This window comes from Sus scrofa, chromosome X (genome assembly GCF_054392235.1).
Source record: "Sus scrofa isolate SSC_HxYL_T2T_F1_AM1 chromosome X, Sscrofa_HxYL_maternal_Yorkshire_Landrace_v2.0, whole genome shotgun sequence".
NCBI lineage: Eukaryota > Metazoa > Chordata > Mammalia > Artiodactyla > Suidae > Sus > Sus scrofa.
In genome coordinates, this window is record NC_139401.1 from 44720225 (window position 1) to 44745438 (window position 25214).

General features: G+C 42.1%; 1 protein-coding gene across 1 annotated transcript; it reads left to right on the forward strand.

Annotated features, from left to right (window-relative positions):
• ZNF674 (zinc finger protein 674) lies at nt 1–24810 on the forward strand. Its single transcript, NM_001435207.1, is given in 5 exon segments — nt 1–1658; nt 2185–2311; nt 2585–2680; nt 22097–22240; nt 22405–24810. Coding segments are annotated over 5 exon segments (1701 nt in total). The 5' UTR covers nt 1–1505; the 3' UTR covers nt 23586–24810.
• The last annotated feature ends 404 nt before the right edge of the window (nt 24811–25214 follow it).

Here is a 25214-nt window from a genome sequence, read left to right on the forward strand (position 1 = left end):
AGCATTTCCCATGTTATGTGTCTTAGTTTTGGGCCGAGTCCCATTTTGATAGAGGTTTAGTTGCTTCCAAATTGGTGAATAGTTAACAAACCTGTGCCCACTTATGGCTGCTTTTCGATGATAAATTTCCAGGCATAAAATTCTCGAGGGAAAGGAGGCATCAGGTTGTTAACGGCTTCTGATTAGGTGTCTCTAAATACAAGTCACACGTCTGTCCAGCAAGAGAAAATAAATTCATGTGCAAAGCTCCCAGGGGAACAGGCGGCAGCTACCGGGCAGTTTCCAGGTCCTTCTCCCCGGGGCCCGGGTGACTGCGGTTAGGCTAGGGACGTGGCCTCACAGCCGTGTGCACTGATGCCCACCCTCCTGCTTCTTCTGCCTCTGTAGATCGTCATCCTTTGCGTGGGTGGAGCGGGTTGGCCATGTCCCAGGTGAGTTCCTGATGGCCCCTCTACTTCGTTTCCAGTAAATTGGAGTCAGCAATTAGGAGATTATATTGCAAACCTGAAAAATCTGTTAGTCCCCTCGGCTCTGACTGGTCTCTATTCAGTCTATAATCTACCTCAGGTGCTCCAGTCCTTCCCCTCCCCACCGGGGAAAAAAGAAAAAGGAGCTCCCGTCCTGGCTTAGTGGTAACAAACCCAACTACTGTCCATAAGAACGCAGGTTCGATCCCTGGCTCTGCTCAGTGTGTTAAGGATCCGGCATTGCCGTGAGGTCGCAGAAGTGGCTCGGATCTGGCTGGCTGTGGCTGTGGCCGGCAGCTTCAGCTCCAATTCGACCCCTAGCCTGGGAACTTGATATGCTGCTGGTGGAGCCCTAAAAAGACCCAAAAAAAGAAAAGAAAAAGGACACCTTTCAGCTACCTCCCTTTGGGAACTTGGCTTCATCTTTTCCTCTTCTCTGTCTCAGGACGTTACCTTCCTTCTAGTTCACTTTTTTCTTTTTATCACGTAAAATAATGAAAGTGAATCCATGCTTAATGTTCTAATATGCATCTAAACATAGTCACTGAAACACCCCTATTTCCATACACTTGTCCTCAGAGATGCCTGCTGTTAACAGCTTGGCGATAACGTGGTATAGATGCATTTGAGCCAGTTTAACTGCAAGCAGATACGTATGTAACGCTGTGTGTGTTTTTGCACCAACGCCTCGTACTCCCACCCCCATCTGGCTTTTCCCACCCAGTTGTGTTGTGGATGTGATTCCTCAGAGCTGTATGGATTATTCCAGTTCCCATCTCATGATACGGCTGTATCATCACTAGGTCTCTATTCATGAACATTCGGGCTTTTTGTGTTTGCTTTTCCTTTGTAAGGGGTGTCTCCTGAACAGCTTTCTATGTACCTATAAGCTCCGTGGTACAGTAGTGTGGAGGTTTCACCTGGAAATCAGGTGCTCCAATGTTAAATCTGTCCTCCCAAATCCTTCATAATTACTGCTTTCACTAATTTTAAAAGACCAGATAATTTCTGTGATGCAATTTTCCAGGCTTTCGTGAGATGAAAAGGCACCCAATTCATTTTGTGAAGCTCCTTAGCTTTCAATTTGATAAAGATTCCACAAGAAAGGCAACTATAGATCAGCGTTGCTTAAGAATATGGATGCTGGAGTTCCCGTTGTGGCTCAGCCGGTTAAGACCTGACATAGTGTCTGTGAGTACACAGGTTCGATCCCTGGCTTCACTCAATGGGTTAAGGCTCTGGAGTTGCCGCAAGGTGCCACATAGGTCACAGATTGGACTTGAATCTGTTGTTGCTGTGGTGTAGGCCAGCAGCTGCAGCTCTGATTCGACCCCTAGCCCAAGAACTTCCATAGGCTGCACGTGCCTCCCTAAAAGGAGAAAAAGTTTTCCCTCTCGCCTTGTCCCCATGTCTCCTGCATTTTTCATCCGTTCTTCTAGAAACCATGTGTGCATATTTATCTCTCTTGAAATAAGAATCCCCCTTTCCTTCTTCACATATTACAGCACATTCTGGCCCTTTGTACCATCATTCCATTTCACTGTGTATTTGGTCAACCCCTAGTTTTCTCACATCGGAACGCTTGGCCGTTTGGGCCATGTGATGCTGCGTGGTGGAGGGCTGCCATGTGCATTGGAGGCTATTTCGCGACATCGCTGGCCTCTGCCCTCTCAATGCCAGTGCCCTTGTTGGGCTAAAGAGGAATGTGCTGTTGCAGGAAACGTCAGCCTTCAGGGACGTGTTTGTGGACTTCACCTTGGAGGAGTGGCAGCAGCTGGACGCCGCTCAGAAGACCCTCTACAGGGATGTCACGCTGGAGAACTACAGTCACCTGCTCTCCGTGGGTGAGGGACCCGCCACAGGGTGACGGGGCACAGCCCCTCGTGTCTCCCTCTCGGCTGCTCCTTGCTCAGGGCCGTGTGGGCCCCGGATGAGTCGGGCCTCAGGCTCACTGTCAACACTGCCCCCTGCTCGGGATGCTCCGCACGGAGGGCCGGCCTGCTGTGCTCAGGGCCAGCCCCCGAGGCCAGCCCACCTCCGCCCTGCAAGGATGGGTCCCCGGTGCCGGAATGCCTCAGGCGTTAGTAACGAGGTCCTGTGTCCCTTCCCCTCAACAGGATACCTCGTGGCCCAGCCAGAGGGGATCTTCAGCTTGGGACAAGCAGAGGGGGCCGGGAAGGCAGATGGAGAAGCCCCAACGCAGAGCGGACCAGGTGAGCGGGCGCCGGGCCAGTCAGGCCGGGGCAAGGGGACCTGGTGGGCCAGCCAGAGCTTGGCCTCGGGGGCGTGCCCGGGAGCTCTTCTCAGAAAGCCCAGACTTGGGGACAAGACCCGGGTCGGATGGAACGAGCCCTGTAACACCCACATGATGCCTCACCTGCCGCCCCTCTGCAGCCCCTTGTTCTTGGGGTTCAGAGGTGGTCCCTGTAGTTCTTTACATCCCATCTCTACCTTCCAGCATCTGGGCTAGGGAGACGTGCCCTGCCTTTTCTCCTTTCTCTCCTTTCTAGAAGCCGTTAGGACTTCTGCCCTGTCTTGGGCATTCATGTTTTCATCAGAAGAGATGCAGATGGAGGGCTATTTCCTCTGTATTTGGCATCCTCTGGGCCTTTGAAGTTGGAAACACGGAGTCTTTATCCTTAGGACATTATCCTATCTGGTTTATTGGAGTTGGGATGGACAAAAAAGCTTTGCTCGTGACCTTCACCTCTACCAGGCTAGGCACCCACCCCCTCCTCGTCCGCCATCACTTTGTGGCCAAACAATGTCAAGCTCACCCAGGTTTCTGTTTTCTTATTTCTCTTGGGCTCTTCCAGCTCTGATTTGATACCTCCTCTTATCAGTACCTCCCTCCCACTCACCTATTTTGTCTTTTGTATTGTCTCTGTTTATTAAAAAATAAATAGTTCCCTTTGTGGCTCAGCAGTTAATGAACCCGACTACGATCCCTGAGGTTGCGGGTTCCATCCCTGGCCTCGCTCAGTGGGTTAAGGATCCGGCATTGCCGTGAACTGTGGTGTAGGTCACAGACACGGTTTGGATCCCGCATTGCTGTGGCTGTGGCCTAGGCCGGCAGCTGTAGCTTCTATTCGACCCCTAGCCTGGGAACAACTATATGCCACGAGTGTGGCCGTTAAAAGAAAAAAAGAAAAAAATAGCATATTACTCCCAGCGTGGCATGCTTCAATGAGCAGTGTCTCAGTGCTGCTGCTTTCCTTTTCGGTTTGTTTCTGCTCTGGGCCCCTTACGGGGATCCAGAAAGTCTTCCCATGTTAGTCTTCTTCATTTTCTTCTCACTCGCAGTGGCCACTCGGTGGCCCATCCCGCAGAAGTCTGTCTAGAGCCGTGTTCCTCCTCCCTGTGGTCCAAGGACCAGCAGCCTGGCCCCGGCTCAGGGTAGAAATGCAGACCCTTGGGATCCAGCTCTGATTTACTGAATCTGAATCTGCTTTTCCACAGCGACTTGGAGATTAGTTTCATAGCAGCAGCTGTAGTCAGACGCGGACCCAGCTGATCCCGGGTGACTCCCCGGATGGCTTCCCTGGCACCTGCTCCTGCCTGGCAGATGCACCCTCTCACTCACAGCCTCCCTGTATACCTTCTGCCAGGGACGTTTTGGGCTACAGTTCCATCTCTATTGCTCAGTCAGCCCCGTATCTGCTGCCCTGTAGATTCATCAGGGTTTCTGGTCTGCTAATGCCCTGCTTTGTCCTGCTTCCAGTGTTTCCAGACATTGAGTCTCATTCTCCCCCCGCCCCCTTTTTTTTTGGCTGCACCTGCGGAATGTGGAAGTTCCCAGGCCAGGGACTGAACAAGCCCCACAGCAGTGACTGAAGCCGCTGCAGTGACAGAGCCAGGTACTTAACCCGCTGAGCCACACGGGAACTCCCTGAGTCTCATTCTTATTTCCATATAATCCTGGAAGGAGGAAGCACACACTCAAGAGGCACTTGCCACCCTTTGAGCCACATTTCCCTAATATTAAAAATTGTGTTATATTAAAAGTATGAGGTGCACATGTTTAAGGGTGCAAAGCATTACAGGGTCCAGAGTCTTCGCAGTGCATTCCCAGCCACAGCTCCAAGGGTAGACTTTCCATGGCTTCAGTTTTTAATTCCTCTGATAAGCATCTCCGTACGTCTCCATACCTTCACACCAGCATTTCTGGAGCTCTCAGTTCTCTCTCTCCCCCTCCATGAAAAATAAGGATTTCGCTCAATTACACCTTGGCCTTCTGCTCCCCAGCTCTTCAGTGATGTTTGTTAAATTCCTGTTTTTCCTGGTTTCTTTGTTGGCTGCCTTGTCACTTTCAGTAAGGTAACAAGCTTCTGTTTTTGCATTCCATTTGCTAACTTTCTTTAAACCTAGCCAAGTGCCTGTGGCTTATTTCTCTGCCTGGAACACAAACCCCTAGAGGCACGAGCCTGCATCGCAGGCTCATTCATGCAGGTGTGGGGCTTTGGCTGAGCATTGCTTGGATTATCTTGGACCCGGTGGGAGAGAGGAGGTTTGTTATTCTTCCACAACCCAGTGGTGCAGAGCTTGGCCTTTGGAGCTCACAGCCTGGATTCAGAGTCTGTCTTCTTCCCTCACAGGCTTTGCCCACGTGGCTTAGCCTCTCTGCCTGTTTGTAGGATGGGGCCAATGCAAGAACTTACAGGATTGTCAGCATTTAATGAGTCGATGAATGTAAAGCACCAAAAAGGGTGCCCAGAATAAAGGAAGTCTGCAGTATATGCTAATCACTCTCTTTATTGTTGTTATTAGCCATATGGAATTTTCTCTTTTTTTGGCTTTTTAGGGCCACACCCACGGCACATGGAGGTTCCCAGGCTAGGGGTCGAATGGGGGCTGCAGCTGCCAGCCTACACCGTAGCTCACAGCAGCGTCGCCTCTTTAACCCACCGAGCGAGGCCAGGGATCGAACCCGCATCCTCATGGATACGAGTCGGGTTCGATACTGCTGAGCCACGATGGGAACTCCCCCCATTCCTCCATTCTTCATGCTACTTTAAGGACTGTATTCTCTGGCCCCTGGATGAAATTTCTGACAGGTCTCATAAATTCTCTGGTCATTCTGAGATAATAAAAATCTCAAGTTCGCCAGTGTCACAACAGTTTAAGGATACAGCTCTGGTTGCTGTTGTGGCATGGGTTCGATCCCTAGCCCTGGAACTTCCACGTGCCACAGGCGTGGCCAAAAAAAAAAAAAAAAAAAAAAAGCCTGTCAAGATCCAAGTAGCAAGAGTAGCCTCACTGTTTTATTTATTTTTTTATTTATTTATTTTTAATTTTATTTTTTTAAATTCCTCAATGAATTTTTATTACATTTATAGTTGTACAACAATCATCACAACCCAATTATAGGATTTCCATCCCAAACTCCCAGCTTATCCCCCTACCTCCCAACCTGTCTCCTTTGGAAACCATAAGCTTTTCAAAGTCTGCGAGTCAGGATCTGTTCTGCAAAGAAGTTCATTGTGTCCTTTTTTTAGATTCCAAATGTGAGTGATAGCATTTGATGTTGGTGTCTCGCTCTCTGACTGACTTCACTTAGCATGGTCATTTCTAGGTCCATCCATGTTGCTAAAAGTGCTGGTATTTCGTTCTTTTTAATGGCTGAGTAATATTCCATTGTGTATATGTACCACATCTTCTTGATCCACGCCTCTGTCGGTGGACATTGAGGTTGTTTCCATGTCTAGGCTATTGCATATAGTGCTGCAATGAACACTGGAGTACATGCGTCTTTTTGAGTCATGGTTTTCTCTGGGTAGATGCCCAGGAGTGGGATGGCTGGATCAAATGGTAATTCTCTTTTTAGTTTTCTGAGGAATCTCCATACTCTTTTCCACAGTGGTTGCACCAGTTTACATTCCCACCAACAGTGTAATAGGGTTCCCTTTTCTCCACACCCTCTCCAGCATTTATTGTTTGTAGACACTGTTTTATTTATTATTTTAAGTTTGTTGAGCTTTTCACAGAAAGGACTTTTACCTTTGTTAATTTTCTCTGCAGTGTGTTTTCCATTTTGTCAATTTCTCCTTTTATTTACATTTCTGCTGCTTTGGGTTTACTCTGCTGTTCTTTATCGGCTTCTTTTTTCCCCAGCACTTTATTATGAAAATTTTCAGACAAAACAAGCAAAAGAATTATAGTTTGAAAAAAAAGAAATATAGTTTGAACATCCATATAGTACCACCTAGAGCCTACAGTAAATAATTTGCTTTATCACCTATCTATCTATGTACCAATTCCTCTTGTTCTTCCTGAAATCAGTCTCCCTTATGTTTTGTGTGTGATACATTGCACAGTAGGTTGTGAAAATCAGTACACTTTACACCTAAATACTTCCACAGGCATATCATTAACTAGAATTCATTGTTTGTTAGTATTTTTTCTGTCCTTAATGCTTAACAGATATTTTAATAAAAGGAAATGCATAAATATCACAATGTGATAGTGGGTTGTATGTGGTAATATTTTAACCTAACTTTCGTAAGTATTTTTCATGTATTGTCATGATAGATTCTGATATAATTGTGTTCTTTTCCTTAAAATGAGGTTTAGGAGTTCCCGTTGTGGCACACTGGAAACAAATCTGACTAGTATCCATGAGGATGTGGGTTTGATTCCTGGCCTCACTCGGTGGGTTAAGGATCCAGCATTTCCGTGAGCTGTGATGTAGGTTGTAGATGTGGCTTGGATCCCCTGTTGCTGTGGCTGTGGCGTAGGCCAGCAGCTTTGTAGTTCTGATTCAGCCCCTACCCTGGGCTTCGTATGCCATGGGTATGGCCCTAAAAAGACCAAAAAAAAGTGAGGTTTACTAAAGTAAAATTTATATACCATGAAGTTCACCTCTCTTAAGTGTACAGTCCTATATAGTGATAACATATAGTCATTTAAATACCACCACAATCAAGATATTGGACATTTTCATTCCCCTGAAACAATTAAACTTCTCCCCCACTCCCACATCTGATCTTGTTACTTCTAGTTTGTTTTTCTTTCTAGAATGTCATGTAAATGAATCTTATGGTTATGTAGCCTAAGGTATCTTGCTTCTTTCATTTCCCTTAACACTTTTTAGGTTCATCCATGTCGTGACGTGTATCAGCAGTTTGTTCCATTTTGTAGACAAAGGCTATGCCATTTGCTTATCCAGGGACCAGTGTATGCACTTCTGAATTTTTCCCAAGTTTCCATTATGAAAGAAGCTGATATGAACAGTCCCGTTCAGGTCTTTGTATGAACATATGTTTTCATATTTCTTGGGTAAACCTCTCGAGTGGGATTGCTCGGTCATGTGGTAAGTGTATGTTTAACGTCACAAGACACCACCAACTGTTTTCCAGCATAGCCGCTCCATTTGGGTCGCCCACCAGCAGCATATGTGCGTTCCAGGTGCTTGGCTACCTTGCCAGCACTTGGCATTGTTAATATTGTTAGTCTGTCTTTCTGCTAGTGGTGTAAGAGTCTCTCACTCTAGTACTAATTTGCTTTTCTCCAGTAACTAATGTTCAGCATCTTTGCCTGTGTTTATTTGCCATCTGTATATCGTAGGTGAACTGTTTCTTGTAATCTTTTGCCATTTTTGTTATTTTTAAATGGTGAGAGTTCTCTATGTATTCTGGATGCAAGCCCTCTTTCAGCTCTGTGTCTTCCAAGCGTTTACTTGTTTCCAGGCTGTGGCTGGTTTTTATTCTGACAACGTCTTTCAAAAAGAAAAGACAGTTTTAATTTTGATAAAGTCCAGTTTGTCACATTTTTCTTTTTATTTTATTTATTTATTTATTTATTTATTTTGCCACACCCATGGCATGCAGAAGTTCCTGGGCCAGGGATCGAACCCATGCCACAACAGTGACCTGAGCCACTGTAGTGACAATGCCATATCCTTAACCTGCTGAGCCACAACAGAATTCCTATAGTTTTCTTTCCTATAGTCCATGCTTTTCGTGCCCTATATAACAATACTGTAACCTAAGGTAACAACGATTTTCTCATGTTGTATTTCAGAGGATTTATAATGTTAGCTCTTATATTTAGGCCTATGACCAATAATGAGATGAACATTTTTAATGGTATGAAGTAAGGGTCATTGTTTTTCTTCTTTTGGGGGGAGGGCATTTGTATAAATAATTGTTCCAGCAGCATTTTTGAAAAGATTGTCTCTTCGTTGATTTATCTAGGCACCCTTGTCAAAAACAGTTGAACACATCTGTGTTGGTTTACCTGCCAACACCACACTGTCTTTTTTTTTTTTTTCTTTGTCTTTTTAGGGCCGCACCCACGGCATATGGAGGTTCCCAGGCTAGGGGTCGAATGAGAGCTGTAGCTGCCGGCCTACATCACAGCCACAGCAACGCAGGATCCTTAACCCACTGAGTGAGGCCAGGAATCGAACCTGCATCCTCATGGATGCTAGTCAGATTCGTTTCCACCGAGCCACAATAGGAACTCCTTTTTTTTTTTTCTCACACTGTCTTAATTACTGTAACCTGCATTAAGTGTTCACATCAAGTCCTATGACTCTTCCAACTTTGTCCTTTTCATAAGGTTTTGGCTATTCCAGATCCTTGATATTTTCATATAAATTTTAGAATTAGCTTGCCAATTTCTGCACAAAATCCCACCGGGATTTTGTTTGGGATTATACTGACTTGGTGGATCATTGAAATACTAACGCTATTGGAAGGAGTCTTCTGAGTCATATAGTGTATCTTTCAAGTTATTTAGGTCTATAAAAATTTATCTCAGTCATATTTGGTACTTTGGAAGGCATGGGGAATGCAACTGCACTTAAATATTTCATTTTAAATACATCTATTTGCTTTTGGTCAACATCTCCTGTGTTTATTTTTCTTTAATGTGGTGGTTACTCTAGGGATTAAGATACACATACTTAACCTTTCACTTCTATAGTTACATTTGAAGACTTTAAGTCATAGGTAGAAGTTTTATAGCAATGTAGTTCCCCTCCCTTCCCTCCTCCATGTTGTAGTTTTCTTCTTCTTTTTTTTTTTTTTTTTTTTTTTTTGTCTCTTCTAGGGCCGAACCCTCAGCATATGGAGATTCCCAGGCTAGGGGTCTAATCGGAGCTGCAGCTGCCAGCCTACACCACAGCCACAGCAACACGGGATCCAAGCCGCATCTGCGACCTACACCACAGCTCCCGGCAACGCCAGATCCTCAACCCACTGAGCAAGGCCAGGGATCGAACCCGCAACCTCATGATTCCTAGTCAGATTCATTAACCACTGAGCCACGACGGGAACTCCTGATGTTGTAGTTTTCAAATGTATTATATCTACACACATTTTAAACCCCTCAGATAATGTTAAAATTTTTGCTTTCAGCTGTCATACATATCTTAAAGAATTCAAAAGGGGAAAAACAGTCTATGTATTTACCCAGATATTGCACCATTTCTGTTGCTCTTTATTTAATCCTAAAATTCCGTATTTCTCTCTGATATGATTTCCTTCCACTCTGAACGGCGAACTCCCTAAAGAAAACATCTTGAATGCAGTCAGGAAAGAGGGGGAAAAAAGCACACTGCCTATGAGGAAACAATGACTGTGATGTTCTCATCAGAAATAATGGAGGCCCGAAGATAATGGAACATCTTACAAATACTGAAGGAAAAGAAACGGCAACCCAGAATTCTCAGCTGAAGCAAAAATATTCAAGAATGAAGATGAAGTTAAAAGATTCTCTAAGAGAGATGATATAGGATCTTCTTCAGGGTGAAGGGAAATCATATCAAAGAGAAATATGGGGAGTTCCCGTCGTGGCGCAGTGGTTAACGAATCCGACTAGGAACCATGAGGTTGCGGGTTCGATCCCTGGCCTTGCTCAGTGGGTTAACGATCCGGCATTGCCATGAGCTGTGGTGTAGGTTGTAGACACGGCTCGGATCCCGCGTGGCTGTGGCTCTGGCGTAGGCCGGCGGTTGCAGGTGATTCGACCCCTAGCCTGGGAACCTCCATACGCTGAGGGAGCGGCCCTAGAAAAGGCAAAAAGACAAAAAAAAAAGAGGAATATGGAATTTTAGGATTAAAAAGAGCAGCAGAATTGATAAAATATCTGGGTAAATATATAGACTATTTTCCCCCTTTTGAATTCTTTAAGATATGTATGATAGCTGAAAGCAAAAAATTTAACATTGTCCGAGGGGTTTAAAATGTATGTAGATATAATACAGTTGAAAACTATATTGAGTATTTTTGCTTCAGTTGGGAATTCTGGGTTGCCATTTCTTTTCCTTAAGTATTTGTAAGATGTTCCATTATCTTCGGGCCTCTATTATTTCTGATGAGAACATTTGAATCATTGTTTCCTCATAGGCAGTGTGCTTTTTTTCCTTTTTACTCGCTGCATTCCAGATGTTTTCTTTAGGGAATTCTCTTGGGGCACAGTGGGTTAAGAATCTGGCATTGTCACTGCAGCAGCTTGGGTCGCTGCTGGGGCACAGGTTCGATCCCTGCCCTGGGAACTTCCATATGCCATGAGCATGGCCCAAAGGAAAAGAAAAAAAAAGGTGTTTTTCTTTAACTTAGATTTCCAGATATTTGGTTGTAATATTTCTGGGTGTTTCTTTGAGCTTATATTGTTTCTGCTGTGCTAAGCTTCTTGAATCTGTAAATTAATGTCTTTTTTGGAGAAGCTTTCTGGCTATTATTTCTTCAGACCCTTTTTGCCCCCATAAAATTATGGTATTAATTTTTTTTAATGTAGAACATACAATATAATACCTGGCACAGAGGAGATGTTCAATAAATGCCTATTCCCTTCTTTCATCCCCAACCCTTTCTTAGCTAACAGCCAAAAGGTGAGGGTTGTTGTAGGAATACTAGGTAAAAATGTATATTGGTAATCCCTAAACTAAGACTAGAGACTACAGAGAACTATAACTTTCAGTTTGCCCTAGATGTGTTCTAGTCTAATTTCTCATGCTAATAAATATATCCAGATTCTTCGTTTTAACCATATGTATGTAATGTTGATATTCTTTCTTCTTTAAGCTCTTATATTGAATAGTGACCTTTTTAACATAATTTTATTCATTTATTTTTGTTGAAATATGGTTGATTTACAATGTTGTGTTAATTTCAGGTGTTCAGCACAGTGATTCAGATATATATATAGATAGATAGATAGATAGATAGGTTCTTTTTTAGATTCTTTTCTATTATAGGTTATTACAAGATATATTACAAGATAACGAGTGTTGTTCCCTGTGCTATACTGTAAGTCCTTCTTGTTTATCTGTCTTACATGCACTAGTGCGTAGCTTCAGACCCTTTTTTCTGCATGAGTCTCTTTTCTTCAGACCTTTTTTTCTGCACTAGTCTCAGAAAGACGTCATATAATTTTCTTCTAAAAACTTCAAATTTTGCTTTTTAGTTTCTTAAAATCTGCCTGGAATTTATTTTTTATTTGGTTTTTTTTTGTTGTTGTTGTTGTTGTTGTTGTTTTTTAGGGCCGCACCTGCAGCATATGGAGATTCCCAGGCTAGGGGTCTAATCGGAGCAGTTGCCACCGGCTTACACCACAGCCACAGCAACGCAGGATCCAAGCTGCGTCTGCGACCTACACCACAGCTCACGGCAAGATCCTTAACCCACTGAGCGAGGCCAGGGATCGAACCCGCAACCTCTTGGTTCCTAGTGGGATTCGTTTCCGTTGCGCCACGATGGGAACTCCTATTTGATTTTATTTTTGCTTTTTAGGGCCCCACCCTTGGCATATGGAAGTTCCCAGTCTAGGCGTTGAATCAGAGCTGCAGCTGCCAGCCTATACCACAGCCACAGCAACTCAGGATCCGAGCCACGTCTGCGATCTACACCACAGCTGACGGCAATGCTGGATCCTTAATCCACTAAGCGAGGCCAGGAATGGAACCCGCAACCTCATGGCTCTTAGTCAGATTTGTTTCTGCTGCGCCACAGTGGGAACTGTGGGATTGACATCTTTATTGAATTCTACCGTCAGTGAACTTAGTCAGCTTGTCTTTTCTGCCATTTAATAGTGTTTTAAGCTTGTCTTTAGGAAGTGCTTGCACATCTTTTGTTAAATTTATTCCTAAATACCTCTTAGCTATTATTGCAATTGGGATTGGAATCTTTTTTTCCTATTAGGTTTCCAAATTGGTTATAGTAATATATGATAATGCAGTGGTATTTACATATTCAACTTGTGTACAGAAACCTTTTTGAATTCCTTTATTAATACTAATAGTCTTGAAGAATTCCCTTGTGGCACAGTGGGTTAAGGATCCAGCTGCTGGCACCGCAGCAGCTCAAGTCACTGCTATGGTGTGAGTTTGATCCTTGGCCTTGCTCTCAGTGGGTCGCAGGTGTGGCCAAAAAAAAAAAAATCACTAAGTTTTTAGATTCTCTTGGGTCTTCTATGTGAATAGTTATCTTCATAAAAACAATTTTGTCTTTTCCTTTCCAATTGCATTTTATGTCCTTTTCTCCTCCCATTGTTAGTCAGGGCTTGTAGTACGGTGTTTAATAGTTGCACTGATAGTGAATTCCTCATTTCTTTCTGATTTTTTTTTTTTTTTGTCTTTTGTCTTTTGTTGTTGTTGTTGTTGTTGCTATTTCTTGGGCCGCTCCCACGGCATATGGAGGTTCCCAGGCTAGGGGTTGAATCGGAGCTGTAGCCACCGGCCTATGCCAGAGCCACAGCAACGCGGGATCCGAGCCGTGTCTACAACCTACACCACAGCTCACGGCAACGCCGGATCGTTAACCCACTGAGCAAGGGCAGGGATCGAACCCGCAACCTCATGGTTCCTAGTCGGATTCGTTAACCACTGCGCCACGACGGGAACTCCTTGTTTCTGATTTTAATGGAAATGATGATGAGGACAGTGATAGGCAATGTGTGAGTACTTGCTGGGTGCTACAAATGCAGTATTCTGTGTGCAGTGTACCCATTACAGAGTTTAATCCTCTGAATGGCCCTGTGAAGCAGACTGGTTGTTAACCATTTTATAGATGAGAAACTGAGGCACAGAAGAGGGAATGTAACTTCTAAAACTTTCACCACTAAGTATATTTGCTGTGGTTTTTTGAAAGATACCTTTCATCAAAAGTTCCTTTTATATCCCTAGTTTACTAGGACTTTTTTTTAAAAAATCCTGAATGTTTGTCATATTTTCTCTAATGCTTATTTTCTGTATCTGTTCTCCTTTAATCTATCAAATGTGGTGGATTATATTAATCGATTTTTTTTTGGGGGGGGCCATGTCCGTGGCATGCAAAAATTCCTAGCCCAGGGATTTTTTTTTTGTCTTTTTAGGGCTGCACCTGCAGCATATGTAGGTTCCCAGGCTAGGAGTCAAATTAGAGCTGTAGCCACTGGCCTGTACCACAGCCACAGCAATGCCAGTTCCGAGCCGTGTCTGTGACCTACACCACAGCTCATGGCAATGCCAGGTCCTTAACCCACTGAGCAAGACCAGGGATCAAACTTGTATCCTCATGGATACTACTCAGATTTGTTTCCTGAGCCGCGACAGGAACTCCTAGCCCAGGGATTGAACCTGAGCCATAGCGGTGACAATGCCAAGTCTTTAACCACTAGGCTACTATTAACAGATTTTCTGATGTTGATCTGTTCTTGCATTCCTACACTGAACTTTACTTAGTTGTAAAGCATTTTTTTTTAATTTAATTCAGGGGAGTTCCCTTTATGGCTCAGCAGTTAATGAACCCAACTAGGGTCCATGAGGATGCTGGTTTGATCCCTGGCTTCGCTCAGTGAGTTAAGGATCCGGCGTTGCTGTGAGCTGTGGTGTAGGTTGCAGATGCGACTCGGATCCCACGTTGCTGTGGCTGTGGCATAGGCTGGCAGCTGAAGCTCCAATTTGACCCCTAGCCTGGGAACCTCCATATGTGTGTGTGGCCCTAAAAAAAATAAAATAAAATTTAATTCAGTTTACTCATTTTTTTTTTTTCTTTTTTGGTTGCCCTGCAGTATATGGAGTTCCTGGGCCAGGGATCAGATCCTAGCCACAGTTCTGATGCCACAGCTGCAGCAACACCAGATCCCCAACCCACTGTGCCAGGCCAGGGATCGAACCTATGTCCCAGGGCTCCAGAGATGACCCCGACCCCATTATGCCACAGTGGGAACTCGTCATATTTAACTTAGGAGTTTTCCATTAATGTTCTGAAATGAGACAGAGCCTAGATTTTCCTTTCTTGTGCTGTCCTCTTATTCTGGTATCCATGGTTATACTAGCTGCATAAAAGAAACTGGATACTTTCCTTTTTTTTGTTTTGTTTTGTTTCTAAAGCTGTATTGACCAAAGTGTAGCTATTCCTTGAGAGTTTAATAAGCAAATTATCTACAGCAACATCTGGATAGGAGGCCCTTTTTTTAGGGCAAGACTTTTGCTTGCAGAGTGAATTTTATCATTTTTTAAAAAAAGGTTATTGATTTATTCATGTTTTCCATGTCTTCTGTCAATTCTGGTCTTTTTATAGACAATTATGTTTTATCTGAGATTTCACATTTACTGGCCCAAGGCAGTATTCTCTTTTGATTAAAGAATGTTTTATTTATTTATTTATTTATTTTGTTGTTGTTGTTGTTGTTGTTGTTGTTGTTGCTGCTATTTCTTGGGCCGCTCCCGCGGCATATGGAGGTTCCCAGGCTAGGGGTTGAATCGGAGCTGTAGCCACCGGCCTACGCCAGAGCCACAGCAACGCGGGATCCGAGCCGTGTCTGCAACCTACACCACAGCTCACGGCAACGCCGGATCGTTAACCCACTGAGCAAGGGCAGGGATCGAACCCGCAACCTCATGGTTCCTAGTCGGATTCGTTAACCACTGCGCCACGACGGGAACTCCAGAATGTTTTATTTTTATCACATTAAATCACGCCTGAGGTTTAAAGAATAAAATAAATATGGTAAAACTATAGCAAATGTCAAGGGCATGATACTTGGTTTTAGCCGAAAGTCTGAGAAGCATTCAAGGCATGACAGATAGAAAATTCAGGATAGTGATCATCTGAGAAGAAAGAGAATGAAATGGGCACATGAAGAACTTCAAAAGGAAAAAAAATATGTGTTTTTTAATAAGTGGCGAATACACAAAAATTTTTTAGTATCTCTATTCTTTATAATTTACATACAGCTTAGAAAAATTAAATTCTCTGCTGTGAAAGATAAAGATTTAGCTCACTTCATTGTTTCTGCCACTCACTCATACACATACCCCCCCACACACAAAGACTTCTTTTTTGCATATCAGTTTTTTTTTTTATTGAAGTACAGTTGATTTACAGTGTTGTATTAGTTTCTGGTGTACAACACAGTGATTTGATTTGCTATTTTTATAGATTACACTCTATTTAAAGTTATTATCATTTTTGACTATATTCCCTGTGTATATATTACATCATTGTGTCTTATTTACATCTTATTTATACCTAGTAGTTTTTAATCTCTTACTCTCCTTCTCCTATCTTGCCCCCCCTTCCCTCTCCCAATTGGTAGCCATTAAATTGTTCTCAGTATCTGTGAATCTGTTTCTGTTTTGTTATATTCATTTGTCTTATTTTTTAGATTCTACATATAAGTGGAAACATACAGGAGTTCCCTGGTGGCCTAACAGTTAAGGATTTGGCATTGTCACTGCTGTAGCTCAGGTTCAATCCCTGGCCCAGGAATTTCTGCATGCCCTGGGCATAGCCCTCCCAAAAAATGCAGTATTTGTCTTTCTCTGTCTGACTTAATTTCACTAAGCATAATATCTTCCAGGTCCCTCTGTATTCTTACGGATGGCAAATTGTCATTCTTTTTTATGGTTGAGTAATATTCCATTGCATGTATATATGTATGTGTATTTACATATTATATACACATATGTATATAGACATCTCACATCTTTGTCCATTCATCTTTTGACAGACATGTAGATTACTTCCATATCTTGGATATTGTAAATAATGCTGCTACGAGCACTGGGGTGCATATTGGGAACATTGGTGTTTTCATTTCTTCAGCATGGAATTACTGGATCATATGGTAGTTTCTACTTTCAGTTTTTTGAAGGAGCCTCCATACTGTTTTCCACAGTGGCTGCACCAATTTATATTCCTACCAACAGTGTGCAAAGATCCCCTTTTCTCCACATCCATGCCAACACTTGTTTGTATTCTTTTCGATGGTAGCCATTCTGACAGGTGTGAGGTGCTGTCTTATTGGGGTTTTGATGTGCATTCCCCCATGGTTAGTGATGTTGCGCATCTCTTCGTGTGCCTGTTGGCCATCTGTGTATCTTCTTTGGAATACAAAGACTTCTTGTTCTCCCATGTTCCCAGGGTGATTATACCATACATTTGGTTTCCATCAGTAGTATTGTTTACAGCGTAATGACTGCATAAATACTACAGATAGCTTAGCTATGTAGTGATATATGATTAATTTACATTTTCTGCGTAACTTTTAGGATTATCTTGTTTCAGTTTGCTTCTTTCTCTATGTCCTTATCACCAGCTCACCTTGAACACCCTGACCAGGGGTCTGGAGTGACTCTGAATGCTTCCAGATCTATCAAGTGTTTTATCAGTGTCATAGCCCTGAGTTTGTCGGGAGCCCTCCAACCACTCCCTTCTGGCTGGATTATCCTCATTCCTGTTTGCCCAGCCACCATCCTGACACCTCTCTTCACCATCCTGCTGGGGAGTCCTTCGACTTTCTGCATTGTTGGATTCCCCGCTGGCTCTCTGCCATGTCTTCTTCCCCATTTCACCGGAACACATTCTTCCAGTACTTTCCTAAGAAAGAACGCAGGTCCACAGGAAGTAAATTTTTTGAGATTTTTGAATATCTGAAAGCATTTGTTATATCCTCATCCTAGATGGAGATTTGAGCATAGGGTAGAGTTCTTGGATGGATATTCTTTCCCTTAGACTTTTGAAAGCATTGCCCCATTGTCTTCTGATTTTAATTTTCCTTTAGAGCACTCTGAAGCTCTTCTGATTATTGATACTTGGTATCATTTTTTTTTCTATCTGTAAACTTACAATATTTTTCCCTTTATTTCATGCTTTCTGACATTTCTCTCATGCCTTAATAGAGGGTTCATGTTCACCAATATTGCTGGGCACTTGCTAGAAGACAAATCCCTGCAGGGGTAGTTGCCCCTTTCTCACGCAAAGCCGGATGCTGCAGGGCTAGACAGCTGCAGGTAAGTGGCAAGCAAAGCTTTTAGAGAGCCCTTTGCACTTTGTCTGTGGGAGATTCCATATTGACACACTAACCCACTAAAAACAGGCACATCAGGGAATTAAATCCCTTGAGGCACGGCAGGTTAAGCATCCAGCATTGTCACTGCAGTGTCTCAAGTTGCAGGTGCAGACACACACACACACACACACACACACTCTCTAGAGGCACATCAACCTCTAATGGTCAGATGGTCAGGCATCTAGATACCCAGAAGAAAATCAAGTGTTCAGTGCCCCGGGCAAAAATCGTTTTATCAACCTAGGCAGCATTCCAAAATCTGCATTCTCAGACTTCAGCCAGAGCCAGGCTCGCCATGTTAACGTTTCTGCTGCTCTTCATTTCTTCTTGTGGATTGGAATTACCCTATACTGTCCCTTCTTTCTTGGAGCTGAGCTCCCAGTTAGGTCAAGTAGTGATGGAGGTTTGGGTGGAGCCCCCTTGGGTTGCTGTGAGGATGCCAGTTTTCACTGCTCCCGGACCACAGAGTAGGGGAACCAGGGGTTTGGGGCGGAGGTGGGGGAGGGGTGAGCAATACCAAGTGAAACACCACAGACTGGGCTGTTCTTAGGTTCACTGGTTCTTCATAAATAAATGCTTTTTATTCTGTTGTATGCCTCTGGCTAATTTCCAAGGTCCTGAGATGATAGATTTTGATAATTTTGCCAGTATTTTCATTGCCTTTATGGGGAAGAGGATTTACCCTTCTGGAAGGTCCTCTCCAGAAGCTATGGAGAGCCCTGCCTTAAGGCATTTCTTTTTAAACTGCAGAAAAGTATAGAAAATCATAGTCATTACAGATACCCTTATAATTACCCCTCAGAATTAGCAAATGCTAAGATTTTTGTCATTTGGTGGTAGGGTATTGTTTGTCCCCCCCGCCATAATTTTTTTTTTTTTTTGATCTTTTTAGGGCCACACCCGCAGCATATGGAGGTTGCCAGGCTAGGGGTCTAATTGGAGCTTTAGCCGCCAGCCTACACCAGAGCCACAGCAACGCGGGATCCGAGCCTCGTCTGCGACCTACACCACAGCTCACGGCAACCGCGGATCCCCAACCCACTGAGGAAGGCCAGGGATCAAACCCGCAACCTCATGGTTCCTAGTCGGATTCATTAACCACTGAGCCACGACGGGAACTCTGGGTGTTTTCTTTTTTTCAGTAAAAGAAGTAGAGGTTTGCAAATAAAGGTGAAGCCTCCCTCTTCCTCTCCTGAGTCCTTCATTCCTTCTCCAGAAAAACAATATTATGAATTTGGCAAGTATCCTTCTAACCCATGTTTTTGTATTTTTACTTCATAAATTTGCATCTGTAATCAATATAGCATTCTTTTTGTAAATTTACTAGATTAGTGCTTAGAACCTTAGGAGTCTTTCCATAACTTTCTGTATTCAGTGTTACTTTTTTTTTTTTTTTTTTGGAGTTCTGGGGCCAGGGATCAAACCCAAGCCATAGCAGTGACAACACCAGATCCTTAACCTGCTGAGCCACCAGGAAACTCCTTCAGTGTTTTACCCTTTGAGTTTACCTATGCTAATGTGTTAGATTTAGTTCATCCATTTTAACTCCTATATAGCATGCCAACTCTGAGGATTGCAGTCCATTATCCCATGCCTCTATTGGTGGGCCTTTGGTTGTTTTTAATATCTTGTTGCCATTCTTGTACATGTACATATTTGCAGAATTTCTCTGCTATAACTTATAAGTGGAATACATCGTAGAATATATATATATTTTTTTGGTGTATACATTTTTAACATGTCTAGATATATAACTTTTTTCTCTGATAAATAGAGTATTTGTATATTTAAGAGTTTTGCCTTGTGTATTTAAGAGTTTTGCATCTATGTAAGTGACATCGCTGTATAATCTCATGTTCTGTCATTTGCTCTTGGCATCCAGGTCATTCCGTTTTGTGTAACATAAGCATTGTTTGACCAGTTTACCTTTGGTTATTAAGTGCCACATATATCTCTGTCACGATTTTTTTTTTCAACATTTCTCTCTCATTTTGCTCCAGTTGTCTTTTGAAAACACACATAGCTGGTTTTTAAAAGTACAGTTTAATATGGTTGGGCTATAATTAGTATGGTTAATATTTATTGTGCTATTACTATATTTGAATTTCTTCTTTTATTGTATTTTCTATATATCCTGCTTTTCCTTTACCTCTTTTGCCCTGCCGTTGCTGGACGTTTTGTTTTTTTTTTTTTTAACTCTCCCACTTGCCTTTCTGCCTTTCACAGTCCTTTTCCTCCTAAATAATTCAAGTACCAAGCATTATTCTCAGAAGGCTCTGTGTGTGGCACATTCTTTCTTTTCTTGTCCAAAAAACATCTTTATTTTGTCATCTTTCATTGCAGTAATTTATCTGGGGATAGAGTTTTAAGGTGACAGCTTCTCTCATGATTATGAAAATATCCTTTAATCCTTTTTGCTGATGAAATCTAGCGTTGATCTAATTGTATCTCTTTTTTGTTGAAGTACAGTTGATTTACAGTGCTGCATTCATTTCTGCTGTACAGCAAAGTGATTCAGTTATCGTTGATTGAATTTTTCTTTATAGGTGATTTTTGAAATTTCTCCATAGTAGCTTGCAATGCATACTTTCTAACTTCAAAGTCTTACAGTTATACAGAACTGTGTCTAGGTGCAGACATGCTTTTATTTACCACACTCTGGACTCGGGACATTCAAGGGCAGCATACATGCCTTTCTCCCATGCCGGAAAACAGTGATTGTCTCTTCAAATATTACCTAAACTGGGGATTCCCCAAGACCACTGCCACATTCAGAGATTCTCAGAATGACTTCCAGGACTCGGCATATAGTTGTGTATACAGCTAAGACTTATTACAGCAATGTGGTAAGGATATATACCTAGAGCATAAGGGGAAAAGACGCTAGCAGCATCTGGAGGACTCCATGTACAGGGTTCCTTTTGCTCTTTCCCTCCCCTCTAGGGTCACTCAGGGCACACTTGTCACAGCAGTGAAAATGCAACATCACATGTGTGATGTTTATGCCTAGGGAAGCCCATTAGAGACTCAGCATCTTCATATGCATAGATTCTTCCTGGAACATACCAAAACTCCAGACCCTGAGAAGGAAAGAAAATATCCTTTCTATACATTGTTTGTACAAGCGGCCTTATCAGTTAGGGAATGGTGAGGACATTCCTGAACTCCAAATTCCCACGTGGCAGCCAAGGGCCAACCTTGCAAGCAGGCCTTTCTAAGTAGAGCAATCTCAGGATTGCTCGGTTAACCCATTTCTTGTCATGTTGCCACTCTCCCTTTTTCTCTAGTCTTCCATTTGGATTTTCTATCAAGCCTATTTTGGACATTATCATTTCTCTATTTCTCTTACCATATTTCCATTGTTAGCTCTTCATGCTACATTCTGGGCGATTTAAGATCTGTCATCTAGTCTGTTAAATCTGTCTTTATCTGTGACCTAGTTCAACTTCTATCTACTGCTCAGCCTCTTTAGAGGTTTTAAAATAATGCCCATATATAAATTTCCTGGTTCCCCCCCCCCCCCATAGTCTAGTTCTTACCCTATTTCTTTGAATAGCTGAACTATATTTGTTTTGAAATCCACATGGTTCTCCCAGCTACAGTTCTAGGAATGGAAGTATCTTTAAATGTAACTGCTGATTCTCTCCCATGATGGTTCATTTCCTTGTGAGGTTGTTTGTTTTTTACTGTGAACTCTTCATGATAATTGGCATCTCCTAGACATCCTGTGAGCCCTAAGCTATAAAAACATAAGAATATATGTATTACTGTTAGAAACCTACTAATAACAGGACCAATTTTTAGTTTAATTTCTCAGCTTGGGGGCTCTGTATTACACTTAAAATCATGTGCATTGAGTTATAGAACCAGGCATTTGACTTCTTATATATAACATCCTTCTTTCCAATTTCCTTGACTAGTGGGGAGTCTTTCCGGTTTCTACTTAACAAGAGTGGATGGATGCCCTCTTCTGGTTCTTACAAGTTACATTCCAATTTCCTAAATATTTGTATCCTCTGGTCTGGATTCCCCTGCAAATACTCAAGCTTTACTTTCTGTTCACCCCATCACTTTAAATTCCCATTTCACTTTTGACACCTAATAAATTTCTTTTCTTGGTCTTGAGCTTGTGAATGGGTATAAAATTATTTTTGGGAAACATGGGCCAGCATTTCTCTGTATTTACAGCCAGAGGAGGTAGAGGTGGTGGTGAAACCTAAGGTGGGTTCGTCCACATCAGTTCAGGTCCATTAATAGGAGCTCACAGCAGGGCATGTATGAATTAATTTTATCCCATAACAATATAATAGAAATACTTACAAATTTGATGATTCGTTGCATTTCCCCCCTAGAATTCTGGCAAGCTGATGACCAGATAGATAACTACAAAGAACGCCAAGACAAACCTCTGTGGCAGACTGCATCCAAAGGCAATGAAACACTGAAGGATGGAAATGGCCAAGAATTCAGAACGTGCAGAAAAATCACTTATCCAGGTACAGACTTTGTTTCTATAAGACAAAGACACCCTAAATATTATTCATGGGGAAAATGTTCCAAACGTAATTTAAACTTAGTCAAAATAGAAGCTATGTAAGAAGGAAAGGTGATGAATATAAGGCATATTGGCAATTATGCTTCCTTTCTTATCTTGATAAAGCTCAACCTGAAGAGAAAATCTTTGAGCCTAATCAACACGGAAAAGCCCTCTACCATAAGCAAGCCCTTAATAAAAGTCCACAAACTCAAACTGGTGAGAAACTCTATAAGTGTTCTGAATGTGGAAAAGTGTTTGTCCAGAAAGCAAACCTTGTTGTACACCAGAGAACTCACACCGGAGAGAAACCTTATGAATGCTGTGAATGCGCAAAAACCTTTAGCCAGAAATCAACCCTCATTGCACACCAGAGAACTCATACAGGGGAGAAGCCCTATGAATGTAACGAATGTGGGAAAACATTTATCCAGAAGTCAACTCTGACTAAACATCAGCGAACTCATACAGGAGAGAAACCGTTTGCATGTGGTGAATGTGCAAAAGCTTTTAAGAGTTCATATCACCTTATTAGACATGAAAAAACACACATTAGGCAAGCATTTTGTGAAGGTATCAAATGTGCTAAGTCCAGCCTTATACATCAAAGGACTCATATGGGTGAGAAACCTGAGTGCAATAAACATGGGAAAGCTTTTGATGAGACACCTACCCCCACTAAACATCAGAGAACTCATGCAAGAGAGAAACCTTATGAGTGCAATAAATGTGGAAGAGACTTCAGGAGAAAGTCACACCTTTCTGTTCACCAGAGAATTCATACAGGAGAGAAACCCTATGAATGCAGCATATGTGGAAAGACTTTCAGTGGAAAATCACGTCTCTCTGTCCACCATAGAACTCATACAGGTGAGAAACCTTATGAATGCAGATGATGTGGAAAAGCATTTGGCGAGAAGTCAACCCTTACTGTACATCAGAGAACGCATACAGGAGAAAAACCCTATAAGTGCAATGAATGTGGGAAAGCCTTCAGTGAAAAGTCACCACTGATTAAACATCAGAGAATTCATACAGGAGAGAGACCCTATGAATGCAGTGACTGTAGGAAAGCATTCAGTAGGAAGTCAACTCTCATCAAGCACCAGCGAATTCATACAGGAGAAAAACCCTACGAATGTAGTGAATGTGGGAAGGCCTTTAGTGTGAAATCAGCTCTCATTGTACATCACAGAACTCATACAGGAGAGAAACCTTATGAATGCAGAGAATGTGGCAAAGCCTTCAGTGGAAAGTCAACTCTAATTAAACATCAAAAAAGTCACCCAGGAGATAAAACCTATTAATATACTTCAGAGTGAGATAATTTACTAATTATACTTCATTATATATATTAATTCATCCTGGGTAGTAACCTTATAAATATTAAGAATGTCAAAAACTCTTCACAAACTATCTAATGTTCATTTAACTTAAACAGCCCAAAAGCATAATTCCAGAAGCATATAATAAATGCGATCAATTTTTCACCCAGAATCCGTACACACGAGTGGAGAACTGTACCTCAGAGAATTCAAAAGTGGCAAAATTATGAATATATTGATGTGGGAAAGACTTTAGAAAGAATTTAAATGTCATTGCCTGTTATTTATGCTGCGGGAACAACTTAAGAACTTAATGAGTTGAGAAAACTGTTAGAAATTATGAGAGAAATATATTCCATATTCTATACCATGCATTTTGCGGGAACAGTACAGAGGTTTCAGACAAGCACTCAGTTGTAACATTAAGCTATGTTCATTGTGGAGTACAGTATGACGTTTCTGAAAGAACAATATAAAGCATAAGATTTTTCATCCTAACGAGGGCAAAATCCCAGTTTATTTCTTAAATGGAAAAACTGTTTCCTTAGGTGGTGTGAGGGAGGCTGAATCGTCATGATCCCTGAAACAGAGGAGCTCAAACAGGAGGTCTTACAGTTATTCATCAACACCTTTAGGGCAAAAATGCAAACCCTTTACAGAAAAGGCATATGGTAGCTTTGACACACCTCACTTAGGAATGTGGCTTCCAAGTTAATCTTTAAGAATAATCATTTTCTGCCACATTTTATGAGTTAATAAGATTTTTAATTTTCAGATTATCTCCCTTCATGAAATATTATTTAAACGAAAATGAAATTGAATATCGAATAGTCAATTGAGTAAAAACTGACATATCAGTAAGGTAGAATAGTATGCACCAACTAAAAATTACCTTTTCTTATGTTTTAGGATTTGGGGAAATGTTCATGGTAATTGACTACGTGAAAAAACATTATAAAAAATGTACCACATGATTTACATTGTAAAAAAAAAAGACACCAAGGTTGGATATGCACCATTATATCAGTGATTCTGGGTGGCAGAAAGATAGCAGTTTTATGCTGAGTGAAATTATATTCACATACAAATGTATACATATATATTTATTTTCTATTTGTATCTTTTAGTTGTTTGTGTATAGGTAGATACATAGAACAAAAAGCTAGGAAGGGAATACACCAAATTATTAAACAGATCATCCAGATCATCACTCGGGTGGTAGGACTATTGATTTTTTTGTATGTAGTCTCTAGAAACTACCAATAAATTTAATTTTTTTTTTTTTTTTGGCTTTTTTAGGGCTACACCGCGAGGCATATGGAGGGTCCTAGGCTAGGGGTCAAATTGGAGCTACAGCTGCCAGCCTATGCCACAGCCACAGTAATGCTGGATCCAAGCTACATCTGTGACCTACACCACAGCTCACAGCAACGCTGGATCCTTAACCCACTGATCAGGGCCAGGGATTGAACCCGCAACCTCGTGTTTCCTAGTCAGATTCGTTTCCGCTGCGCCACGACGGGAACTCCAATTGTTTAAAGTAAATTTGTGCATATTTGATTTTGTCTTCCCATCCATTTTCCCATTTAGCTTTGTCTTTAATATATTAGA